General features: G+C 38.1%; 1 protein-coding gene across 1 annotated transcript in view; it reads left to right on the top strand.

The window, feature by feature from the left end:
* Nucleotides 1-13,255, top strand: part of COL19A1 (collagen type XIX alpha 1 chain) — a gene marked incomplete at both ends in the record, with an annotated part of 187,590 nt that overhangs the window by 30,817 nt on the left and 143,518 nt on the right. The window contains 4 exons of the mRNA XM_082048168.1: nucleotides 1,286-1,366; nucleotides 3,406-3,531; nucleotides 4,026-4,088; nucleotides 12,959-13,012. Of these exons, the coding sequence (XP_081904294.1) occupies nucleotides 1,286-1,366; nucleotides 3,406-3,531; nucleotides 4,026-4,088; nucleotides 12,959-13,012 (324 nt within the window). The remainder of the gene's footprint in view (nucleotides 1-1,285; nucleotides 1,367-3,405; nucleotides 3,532-4,025; nucleotides 4,089-12,958; nucleotides 13,013-13,255) is intronic.

The raw sequence follows: 13,255 nt of genomic DNA, 5'->3' as shown, positions 1-13,255 counted from the left end.
TTATATGTTTGTATCAGTCATCTGCTACAGTTTGTCTCTTTGTGATAAAGGGGAGACAAAAAAATTAAGGATTACCTTTGTATCAAGATTGTACCCTGTTCCAGGGCAACTCGACTGTGCAGAAGTGGGGGAGCACATTGTTCATAGTTGTCACTCCCTCTTCCGAAGGGGAGGGATTAGGGAGTGGCTGGAGGTGTGTTTCCTGCAGCCTTTGGTGCAAGAATTACCCAAGGCAACCCTGTGACATTCTGGGCTGTGTTCTGTCCCAGAGATGCTCTTTTCTCTTTCCTTGTGCAGACAGCTCACAGCAAGTAGTTAGAAACCTCCAGGAAATGTCAGTTGTTTTAGTTACAATGACAGCCATTTGCCAGGTTTAAAGCACCTGGCTTGGAGTTTATAGTGACCATCTGAAAGTTTCAGCTATATAATGCACGGTTCCAGATGGAAATAACACATTGTGACTGCAAGCTGGCATTGTGCGAGGAATCAGTCCTGTGATGCCCTAAATACTTCAGTCTGGACTCAGGGCTCTTACTTTATGAGGCCAAGCTCATGCTTCATTTTGTCTTCTAAGACCGAGTTCAACTTTATTTGAAATGTATGTGCCATCTCCTCATTTCCAAGCAGCAAACAGGAGAAGGAACAGATTATTTTTACCTTGTGTTGGTTGCATGGCTTGGGCTAGATAATTCTGAGTGGAAGCTGTCAGTTGGAATTTCCACATTTGCAGGAATAAGAAAATAAGAAAATAAGAGGATGCAAAACAGATGCAGAAAGAAGCATACAAGGGCAAGATTAAACTGTAAAAATTAGATGCTGTTCATCTCACCAATCCACGCAAAATCTCTGACAAGGAAGCTTTAGCTACAGTATTCATATATTTTGTTCTTCAGGTGATTTAGTGGTAAGGTCCAGGCAAAGGTCTGTCCAAAGTGATTGAAGATGTATGTGAGAGAGAGTTTATCAAACCTTTACTCAAGTTTATTGTGGGAGAAAATCACATCTCTGAAGGGTTAAAATGCCTACGTAGCATAGCAAGAGCAGTACAAAGGGATGCAAGATACATGAAGATAAATTAAATCTAAAATGTGATTTACATCAATGTAATGGCATAATTTGTTCCTCAAGTGAGGAGCTGTGTAATTGTTTTGGATTTGTCTCTTTTTCCGGCATTTCAGAAATATGCGGTGTTTCAGAGAGAAAGTTTTTTATTCAAAGCTAAAAAAATGCGTGCTGTAACACAGTTTGTGCATCTCATGTTAATTTCTTTTGTATTTCTTAATAGATTGAACTTCAACATTTAACAGTTTATTGTAATCCAAAGCTTGCAACAGAAGATACGTGTTGTGAAATATCTGCAGACCTGGTAAGTTATTTGTTAAAATGAAAGTGTTAATGCAAAAGAAATGGCTTCATTGCTTCTTACTAAAGAGCTGTAGAGAAATTTCAATAGAAGTGTTAGATTAATAACTCCTAAAAATGAATCCTGTATCTGGGGTCATGGTATGTTGTTTCTTGCTGCCTAACTAAATGACACAGTGGAACCTCAGTAAAAGGCACTAGATGCTGCTAGTGCTTTTAAAATGCATTTCTTAACATTGATTAATATCTAATTAGTAACTGAGGAATTCTCAGACAGTAGGAAACAAATCACTGCTATGACCTCGGGATGGCTTCAAATAACAGAGGCCATTTCAATGACAGTTGCATCTAGTGTCTGCATGACAGTGGAAGGGAAGAAAAATAGGAAAGTGTTGAGGTTGTTTCCCTTATTTCAATATGCTAATGTGGAGGAATGGATGTTTCATAACTGGCAAATACCTTTTTTTTTATAACATACATGCTGAGATGTATATATTGTTCAACATAAGGGAAAACATTGATTTAGTTTAGAGGGTTCACTTTTCCATTTTGTTTTGATAAACAGAATCAGTGTAAACTGGAAGATGCTAGAAATATAGACATGCTTGAAGTTGAGGATGTGATTGTTTTGCTGAATCAAGCTCATTTGAAGGAAACAAACAAACAAAAACCTCAGAAGAGAATTACATTAAAGTATTGGTCTGCTAGTTATGAACAGTCTGTAAGAGCAGGCTTCTCTGAGATAGCGGGCACTACCGTCACCAACCAACCTTCAGTCAACAAAAAACCTCAGACTGTGCGGGACTAATTGATTCCATCTACAAGGAGATGGGAGAATAGGGCACCTGAAATGGATAGATAAAGCTGCCCAAGAACAGAGGAGCAGAAGGTTTTGTGGGAACTGACAACTGATAGGTACTTGGAAGCGTGGAAGATGTTTGATCTTATTTATAAAGGGAAATTTCAATTTAAAACAGTAATATATTGTTCAAACATATTTCAAAATGTATTCCTGGTGATAGTGCTGGCTTTCTTTTGAGTATATAAGTTCATGGATAAGTGAAATGAATGGATTTTTTCCCCACTTTGTATATGGAAATACAATTTATTTAGCAGTTATGACACAGTAGCAGAAAAGTAAAAACAAAAAAAACCCAAATTATTTATGGACATAAAAATATCAAGGATAGACTTAATAATAGCATCTTAAACATTCCTTTAGCCATATAGCTAAGGCACCATCAGTTTCATTTTTATGTCCTATGTTTGAGATGTAAAAAATGATGGACTGCTTGTTTATGACTTTCATGTTGAAAACAGCGTTACATTTTCTGATTTATTTTTTTCATTATTTCCTTACCAATTATAAGGGCTACATTTTCAGTGATTTAAGGGAAAGAATTTATCCTTGGATACGAATTTCTACACTAAGCTGTAAATCCTGTGGGACTTTCTTTGACAGAAGGCTCGCAGGACACCTCATTACAACTTAATGAGAGCTGCTGAAATTTATCAGGTTCTGCTGACTTGTCCTGTACTGTATCTTCAGGTTGGCTCTGCTCTCATGAGTTACAGACAGGTCAATGTTGGCTTCAGGGCTTTTTGTTTGTTTCCAAACTGTGCATGCCCAAAGTGTTTCACTACAGAAAAAGTGACAGAATTTTCCCTCACTAACTCTGACATTTTGTATTTCAGGGCAGGGGGTTGAGGACAGGATGACACTGAGAAGTACCCTTTTTTTTTTCCCCCATGGGCATTTTCTGCTTCACTACTTCTCATTTTGGGAGACTTTGTTCCTCTGTCTGTGCTCTTTTGGAGGAAAGAAGTGGGGCAGTCAGATCAGTTTTAAGTGGCATTGATTTTAGTACAGAAGGATTACAATATCTAGACTGCTGCTTTTTCTTCTGTTTGGCATTTGTAGCCTCCGTGTAATGTGGTGTGTAAATGAGTATTAAAACAGAAAGCAACTTGAAAATAGTGTTCGGATAGTATTTATCTAATAACCTAAGTGGACAAAAAATCAGAAAACCTTCTTTATTTTAGTGCCCAGGTGAGGAGAGATTACTTGCCACAACTTCATCACCAGTGACTGTTCATGCCAGCAAAATATACGCGCTTCCAGGAATGCAGCAAGAATCTAGAGAGGGATGCCACTGCTTTCCAAATAAAGTATGACGTTTTCCTATTGCTTGCTTTTTAGTGCATCATGCTGTTTAATTCTGGTAGGTATTTAAAAAGAGAAAAGGTTGGTTTGGGGGGGTTTTTTGTTTTGTTTTGTTTAATAGTTACAAAAAATATCTTACTGGTTCATAGCATTGTAATGTACTTACATTGCATTTCCCAGTTAAGAAACAGTATGTTTTAGATTTAGTTAGAGTTGCAGAGGTCTGTAAGGTATAGTTGTTTGAACATATATCAAGAAAAAGATCTATAGTAAAAATGAAAATTATATTTAGGCATTATATTTAGTGTAAATGTTTTTACTTGAGAATAAATTATTTCCTACATAATACTTCTAAAAAAAATCCTTCTCCTGGGTGTTGCCTTACATATAGTGTGAGTCATTTGCTTTGCTAGACTTTAGTGACAAAGACAAGGAAACCAAACCAAATGCGTATTTTGGATCTGCTTCTTTGTTTATTTTTGATTTCTTTTAAAATCAGGGAGAAGCAGGATTGCCAGGCGTAGCTGGTTTGCCGGGCCAGAAAGGAGTTAAAGGTGAAAAGGTAAAATATCAGTTGCATTTGTTCTTTCAAATCTTTATCTTAGGCTTCTCTTTCTTTAAAAGAAAGTTTCTGGGTTCTGTTATTCCCTGAAGGAATCTCCCTGTACACAGGTTAAATCCTGTATTAGTTGGTTTCTAGTTCTGTAAAGGCTTCCTGGCAGGGAGCCCACAGCTCTCTGACTTTGGGGTCCCCTCATCAACTCCAGGCAACACAGTTTGGCAGCCTGGGCAACACATGCCTACCCAACCCTCTCAGCATGTCCTATTGCCTGTTCCTCTTACCCAAAAAAAGAGAAGTCATGTATGTCGTCTGTGACAAGGATTTTCTCGTGTCATGTGTGTACGTCACTGCTGATGGACAGAATCCTGTGTGGTGGATTCATCCTTGCAGTCATCAGTAGGAGGGTATGAATTCACTTGTATGACCTCAGCATTGTATATTCTTTGACATTACTCTTACCTGAAACTTTCTTGATTGCGGAGAGAGAGGCACCTGCCATAGGGAAGCCCCTAGGACAGGCCAGTCTGGGCTCCTTTCCTTGGGCCGATTCTCTATTTTCTTCTGTAAATCTTACCATGACATTCTTGTGTTATTTAGCTTGGGAGTTTCCTAATAATAAAAGTCAGCGTATCAGATGTTTTCCCTTCACACTCCTGTCCCTACATTTGGTTGGAAGATTCTGGATTAGAACACGTCTGGGAATGTGTTTTTGCTTGTGCTAATAGAGGGGGCAACTTGAATAAACTATTGCAACGCAGCAGCTTTAGTCTAATGATAGGAAATTTACGTTTGTGAAAGTCAATTAAAAAAATTCAAACACTTAGCAAGTTAAAGTGAGAGGTAGTACAGCGAACAGCTAAAAATCTGCTTAATTTGAACCTACCTTATAATTGACCAGTACTTGCTGCATCCTAGCTTTGGGGTGGGTATTTCTGTTTGGGGGTGGGTGGAGGGCACATTACTGCTGTGATTAAAAGGATGGTCTCAATGTTGACCTTTGGGGGCAAACAAATTCTGCCTTGAATAGCGCCTGCCATGGTGGAGTTGAATGCCACGTTCTCTGAGGCCTTAGTACCATTTTTTTCTTCGCTTCTGCATTTATGCAATTTTCAGTAATTCTTGCTCTCAATGATGGCCTTGTTACATCAATAATTAGAGGTGGAGAGACAGCAAGACCCCAGACCATTCCAGAAATGCAGGATATGTGATTTATTGACAGATTATGTATAGGAGAGTTACAGTCTGTGGTTGAATGTTTTGTAATATGCTATACATTAAATAGGCAGCTTCTTGATTATTTTGCTGGCTAGTCACAAAAAAAGTGGGATTTCTGTAAGTTTTCTGATGGATTTCCAGCCTATGTTTCCATGTTTGTTTGTGCTCAGCTCCTCATTTTTTAAATTTTCTTTTACTTCTAAATAATATTGTTATTAGCATTCAGCTAACTGTATTTAAATGTCCATGCCATGGCAGGATCCAAGTGAAAAGAAGTTAATGTTAATATTTCAGCTTCTTTCCTAGGAAATTTCTGGATTCATTGATATCATTTCTTGTTCAGCACAACATTGCTTATCCTCTTATTTTACGCTGTCCCATTCCGATTTCCCATCCACTGTAATTAATTGTATGACTGAATGTGCGTGTCTTTTTGTTGCTATGGGAATAGCAGAGAAGGTCTCTGCATACAAAAATTAGGGTTAAGCTATATTCGAGCCCCCCAAAATTGCACTTCTCTTCAGTTTGACATAGTTGTTCCCTAATATCAGACTGTTTTCCCTGTTCAGAAATATCTAAGCGATCACCAGTACAAAGCATGATACCTGATAAGCCATTTTTAGGCATTTGAATTTAGTTTTGAGCCTGTTTCCACTTCATTCCTGTACACTTGGCAGTACTCTTGGCAGTCCTGAACTCTTGGCTCATTCTGGGACCTCTCAACTGGTCTGAGCCAAAGTCCAACAAAATGTATTGTGGGATCAAATGATTAAACTGCTGTATTTTTACTGGGACAAGCATTCGTGCAACTATTGATGTGTCTCTGGCAAGCTGTCCATCCATCTGAATGTACACGAGTGTCACTGATTAAAATTATTCCATTTGTGTGTATGACCTTCCTATTTGTATGCTCGGCCTTCCATTATGGCTTCATGAGGACATTATGAGGACAGTTCTTCACTCAGCAATAGAAGTGTTATCTCTATTGGCTTTGAGAAGGTGCTTTGAGGATGGAGAAAGCTGCTCAGTTTCAAGACTGTCTCCCTTCTTGAATGACCAGACTGTTCTGTTTGGTACCAGACAGCGCTGCCTCAAGGGCAGTAGTCCCTGTCCCTTTTGTTTGCTGTGCAAGCTTGGATCCAGGGATGTTTGCTCTGCAGGATTTTATTTGCTGGGAGATCAGCTTTTGCAGTGATCTGCAGCAAGGGACAACCTCCCATTCTTCAATGTCTGAATAATTAAGACTTGGAAAGTCACCAGGACTGACTTTGTTTGCTGCTTACTGATCATTGCCCTTGAAACACACTTTTTAGTCTGTCCAATAGGGGTTGGTTTTTGTTGGGTTTGGGTTTTTTTGTGTTTGTTCTTGTTTGTTTTTTTGGGTTTTGGTTTGTTTTTTTCTGTTGGATCAAAACAGAGAGGCAGCAACAGCCAGGTATGCAATTCAGGTTATCCCTGAATAACATACCCTGTTACTCTCATGGTAGCTCAATTCTTAGCACAGTGTATTTCACAAGCTTCCAGTTGTCACGAGTGAGGTGGAAGTCTCCTGTGATTTCACACGTTTTGGTTTCTGTTCTGTAGAACTGGGTTTCCTTTTCTGCTGAGCTGAGTGAGGAATTTTCCATCTTTTCTGTTTTGGAAGCAATTTATGTGGCTTCAGCATGGTATATGCCCTGTTTCCCTGAAAATAAGACCTAGCATGATTTTTAAGGATTTTTGAGGATGTTTGAAATACAAGCCCAACTGCAAAAATAAGCCCTAGTTACAGTTCATTAAAAAAAGTCAATTTACATAGTGTCCAGGCAGCTATACCTGTAAAAAAGTAAGTATCTTTTGGAGCAAAAATTGTATAAGACCCTGTCTTATTTTCGGGGAAACAGGGTAGCTACTCAAGACTCTTAGAAATATACTCATAGTTGCCAAATGTCTTTTGATCTCGATGTGAAGGTTCCGTTTTATTCTCAATATGTAGAAATTCTTCAGGAAGACAGAATATGGATCATAGTAATTGGAATTATTACATATATACTGAATATACAAACTAATTTTCTCTATCAAAGAAGCTAAAAAAAAAGCAATTGTATGTTATGTCTTTTGATATAATAAGAAACCATTCCAAGCTATGTTAATAGGTCATTGGTTAATGCTGTAAATACAGCAGGGAGCAAAAAGCCAGAGGCAGAGTGCTTTCAAACATTAAAGTGCCTATTGATGCACACCATGGAGAAATGTATTGCTATTCAAGTGAGCTTCATTAATTCAAGTTCTACTTAAGGAAAAAAAAAAATCTTTAAAAGGCTATTTTAGGATTGGTAGTGATAGGTTTATGCAATGTATTGTTGTACTAGGAAAATATTTGTAATAGAAGGATAAGAAAAAAGAACTCATGGAGAACAAATGAGGTGTCTGTTCTTTCTGCCTGTTTTCCTTGCTAGTCATAATTTCCTCCCTTCTGTCATTCTTTTTATAGCCCAGGTCCACCTGATTCTACCGACAGCATATCTATAGTTTAATGCAGCCTTGAGAATGGTTCATTTCTGGTCTGATTTTTGTTGCAGAGGTTATTGATAGGGACCTAGAAGCTGGAATGCATGAAAAAGAAAAATTTGGGGCAAAATATGGCTGACAGTCAATTATGACAAAGTTGGGAACTGCCAGTGTACTTGGTAGATTAAAATCTTATAATGGGCAGAAGGGAACACTCCATGCCTATGGAGCTAAGAATTTATTGATAGTCCTACTTAATGTTTTAACCATTTTGTAGTTCAAATTATGAAATTTATAAGGAAAAACATTAGTAATACAGATTAATTTGCTCTCTTTAAAACCCTAGTCTTAAATATGTGCCTCTTTTCTATGTTACCACATTCACTGTTCAAGTATTCATCTCAGTCCTATGGTTGGCAGCGTAAGTCCTCCTCAAGAGGGAATAGAGAGAGTGGCAGTGAGTCCTCAGCACTCTGAGGTGCTCAGCAGGTTGGAGGGTGTCATCCCTCCCCATTGGGGCCACCCCCAGAGCAGAAGCTGGAGCAGGGAGGCAGCAGTCACTGGGCCCAGCACAGGGGCTAAACCAGCAATACCAGCTCAGGCCATGGCGAGGCTGAGCCCCTGCGCTGCCAGGTTAACAGGGGTGATAGTTCTCGGGCTATATACTCCCTGCTGCTGCCCCAGCGCCAGGGAAACCTTGGAGCGATGCAGTCTTTGTGATGAATTTTTTGTCTCACCCTTGGCAAATTCTCTGAATTTGAATTTATTTGTATTCATCAACTAACAGTTCCTAATGAGGTTTTTTTTTTTTTTTTCAAGGTCTAAATAATTCTATCACTGTTTTATAATAATGAGAACTGCTTACCTGTCTGTACATCTAATTTTTAAATTTTAGTGTACGTAATTTCTTACATGGACTGCCTCTGACGTTAATTATACAGATCTAGTTTGAAGGATTAGTACTCCACATCACCTCTTTTCACCTTCCTCTTTATCACTTTTGGAAGCGCTGCCAGTACACTGTCTGCTGGGAACAATTCTCTTCAGAGTGTGCTGGTATTTCTTTCTTGATAGTACACATTTTATTACCTGGACATTTGATTCTATTGGCACATATAACTATGCAGAGATGAAAACTGGGAAAGCTAATTTACTTAACCAAATTTTGCAAAACTGAAACTGATTTTGGTTAAGGAGCATTTTGACAACTGACACAGGTTATGCATTCTGGCTGACCTAATGTGTCCCCATTGTAGACAAGAGCAATGTTGTAGTGCAGTACTCTAGCAGTGTGTGCTTTAGGCCACACTAATGTCATTCTTTCTGTTTATTAAGTGCATTTATTTACTTTCATCTTAGTATTTAAATCATGATCTGTGTCTTGTTAGTACAGAACACTGCTGGAAATATTTTCCTCCTCTCAAAATTCCTTGAGGGCTTTATTTTCTAGATTAAATATTACTGAGTCAAGTTAATCTCACTCTGTATCACAATGTAAATATATTTTAAATAAATTTGCAATTTAGGAGACAAAGTAATGTGTTTAAGTAAAATACTTTCTTAAAGGAATGGTTTTTTTTGTTCTATGTGAGATAGGACTGTAATTTGTTAACTTAAATAGTTATCACTTTGTCATTCTGTCACCACATATGGTTTTAGGCTATCTTTGCTCTACATGACTCTTCAATAGTAATGTGTGGTACAGGAATCCATCTACTGTATTTTGTGTTTGCCACTAGCATATCATTTCTAATTCTATGACAGGTGCATTAAATAAGGGCTGAATGGTGCAAATAGGTAAAGGTCAAGTGCTTTTGAAACTCTCTGAATCATTAATGTAACAAAATGATCACAAGTGTCGTACTGCAGGTGCTCTCATAGGTGCAAAATTGTTTCCACTTCAGATAGAAGGTTGATGGTATCATTGGAAAGAAGCGTGTTTGCTGTCTGTAATATCTTTTTAAGAATTTAGTTTTGCTCTGCTTTACAGAAAGTTTACCTAGGCCTTTTTTTTTTCTTCCTCCATTTCAACCTGCTGAATTTCCACCCGATTTTCTTGAGTTTACCAAAATAAATATTGTCAAAAAACATAGTAGTCATCCTATTGTTTGCAAGAGATCACCTCTGAAAAATGTGATGTAGCTTAACTATTTTATTCAATAAGTATGTTGTGCTCAGTTGAAAAGGATTTTCACTGGTACCCTTAGCAAATAATCCTACAAGTAGACTTAAAGCTCGTGGTACTGTCTTTGAATGTTGTTACACTGAGTGTACCTCATAACCTGTAAATGCCAGCATTGTACTGCTAGTGTTCACCAGCTTATGAAATTGTTTTTCTGGCAGCATATATTTCTGTTGGCTCTGGTAGTTTTAAGTGAATGCAATTCTTTATTCTCATTCTTAGTAATTTATTTTCATAAACTTAAAAAGCTCAACTGCAGTGTGTGTCGGGAGTTAACTACTCTTGTTAAGGTATAAAAGAGATGGGGTAGATGTAGGCCCGATGATCAGGAGCCCTGTTTTTTTCATCTCATTTTATACCTTTGGCATCTACTATTTAAGAAATAGGATGGTTGTTCACTTTTGTGAAGGACTTTGAGTTCTGCAGAAGCAAAGGAAAATGCCATTATGCAAACCAAATAGGCAAAACTTCTTTTAAAAATGCATTTGCCCATTGTTTTTTTCATTTTTTTAATTGTCATGCTGCCTGTGTGAATACTATCATAGGTTGTACAACATACAGTATCTGATTTTTAAACTCATTGAATAAAAGCATGAAAAACTAGTATCTTTCAGAATGTGGTTCTTAAAATCACAATTACAAGATAGTGGTATAACTTAATTGTCTAATTTGCAGTAGAAGATAATTGTCTCCAAGGTGGGGAGTCTGCAGTGAGCGGCACAAGTGTAAACATACTTTGGTTAACTGGCTAGTAAGTCATAAATGCTAAAGGCTTTCTGGCATGTAGCAGGCTGTATAATTTTAGACTATACAGTACATAAAAATACACCACTGAATGTAACAAAGTGGTTTTGATCTATCAAAATACTGGCAACTGGCATAAGGGAACAGAGCGTGCATAGATAAGAGGGTCACTCTGCGGGTGATTAGAGAAGGTAACCAGGGGCCAGTGGTTATCTCTCATAGTGCCAGTGGGTTTGTGCTATTTGCAGGCACGGGATTTGGTCTACTTTTGAGATGGAGCTAACAAGACCATTCCACTATTTGAATAAAAAGGCCATAGGAGGTGGCTCATATGCTCTTTCAGAACATTGTTACTTCTGAGCAGCCGTTTAAACTTAGGTTTGGAATGGTGCTCTTTTATTTTGGGTTTGTTTGTTTGTTTGTTTCCTTGAGGCTAGAGAGAAAAATACTGAATGCTCAGAACTTAACCGAGATTGCCGTCCAGGGCCCTGGATTCCATTCACAGGTTCCCTGGGTAAAGCAAAAGGAGAGTTAAACACCTTGGAGTACAATGTGCTGAGACAGCAGCTGCTGCCTGCCGGCCTAGAGGGAATGCTGAGGAAAAGCATGTCTAGTAAATCCTTCCTTTACCAGGGATTAAATGTTTTATAATGGCTGTTCTGGGATATAGCAAATGCTGTTGTTATGTACTGCTTCTTGCCGATCTTACTGCTCCTTTCTTCACTTCAGAAAGGTTAATAACTCCATTTCAGAACAGAGGTATTGTGTTTATGCTGAAAAGGTGAGGGTACTGCAGTATGTCTGTGAAGCTCTTTCAGATTTTTGGATTTTGTAGGGAGTTTTGTGATTGTTTGGTATTCTTATACTGAGTTCTAGGATGCCTAGCTGATGTTATTGTAGTATAACTACATAAATTACAACCTGAGTCTCTTCATCAGGTTTAAAGTTATTTTAATTTTAAAAAAAAGTGGTTATGCCCTTTATATGGGGACAGTCTCACATAAAATGCAGGAACAGTCACCCAGATAGGAACCTTGTCCCCTCGCTCTCAGGAAAGAGACCAGGCCGCTGGGTGCCGTTCACTTGTGCCGTCCCTAATGCTCCTCTTGCGAACTTTGGAACAACTGCAAATCCTATGACCACCAGTGCACTGGCAGGTGCTGGGGGTCCAGCAAGTGGGGGTGCAGGAGCACTCACAGGCTGCACAGGGAACACAACATAGACATTCTGTGGCCTAGACAAAGTCTTTCTGCTACACTGCTAAGTATCTCCTGTCCTATACATTATTGAAGAAAAAAAATGTCACTGCAGCACTGTGTATGTATCCCATTTGGGATGATAATGTGAAACGGATATTTGTTACTGCAGAGTGTGTTTATTGACTAAACTGATGTACTTAATTCTTTTCAAACCAGTGACATTTTCTTCATAGAGAATTGATTACTCCAAAAAAGGCTGCAGCATTTTTTGTTTGCTAGAGAATGTTCTCTTCTTGGTATAAGTAGATGAAACTAATGTTTTGTTTTCTTTTTAAATGAAGAATATAATATGGTTTTAGTCCTTTCATTATATTCCTCTAGTATCCACCCAATTTTTATTTTAAGCTTTGTAACCCTTATATTTGACACTATTAAGCAAATTTTCTTTGTTTGATATTTTCTTCAATCATCTTTAAGACTCATTATCCAACTTGCAGCTGCAGGGATCTTTTAGATCTCTCTTGATCAGTTGACCATTTGTCTCTTAAAACTAAAGTGTTCTTATAGATTTCTTAAGGTTTGGGGTTTAGTTTCTCTGAGGGAGCAGCAGGGAGGAAGAGAGGAACTGAGTTTTAACAGCATCTTTTAAAATACTGTGGGCACAGGACTTTTGGACCAAAGAAACCTGTATTCCATGTTGAGCTTTCTCAGTATAGAGCTCACCCAACTCAGTAAAATGGACCCACTCGTCTTCTCTCTGCTGTTGCAGTGAAATCCCTTAAAATCAGCAGACCTGCTTTTTATGGCAATGTGCATCTGCAAGTATTTATCAGTTGAGGGTCTTAATTGACATTACAGGTGTTTTAAAACACATTTCTTTTGTGTTACATGTAAGGCATCATCCTCCACAGCGATTACATTACTAAACATGACAAAAACAGGGCAGGAGGTGCTTTTCTATTGAATCAGGTATGACCTGAGTAGTAGTTGTCAACTTCAGAAGCATTTTAGAACTTCTAACAGAATAATTTCTTTTGTAGGGTGAAATGGGTGCAAAAGGACAGGATGGTGTTGCCGGTCTTCCTGGTGAAAAGGTATGTTCGTGTATATTAATACATAATTTGATTCATGGGAAGGGTTCATTATGTCAGTGGCTTATCTGTAGCTATGTACAAAAATGGGAGGATAAACTTGTTTGTTTTTGGGTTTGGGTTTTGTGTGTGTGTGGCATTTTTCTTTTTTTTTTCTCTTTTCTAGAAGTAGTGGGCCATACACAAATAAAAGGAAGCTGCTTGTTCTACTATGTAGTTTATGGTCTGCAAGCCTAGGAGAGATCC

Source organism: Streptopelia decaocto, assembly GCF_964273445.1.
Source record: "Streptopelia decaocto genome assembly, chromosome: 3".
Classification (NCBI taxonomy): domain Eukaryota; kingdom Metazoa; phylum Chordata; class Aves; order Columbiformes; family Columbidae; genus Streptopelia; species Streptopelia decaocto.
The sequence above is the reverse complement of the archived record's forward strand: the minus strand, read 5'-3'. Positions and strand labels throughout refer to the sequence as shown.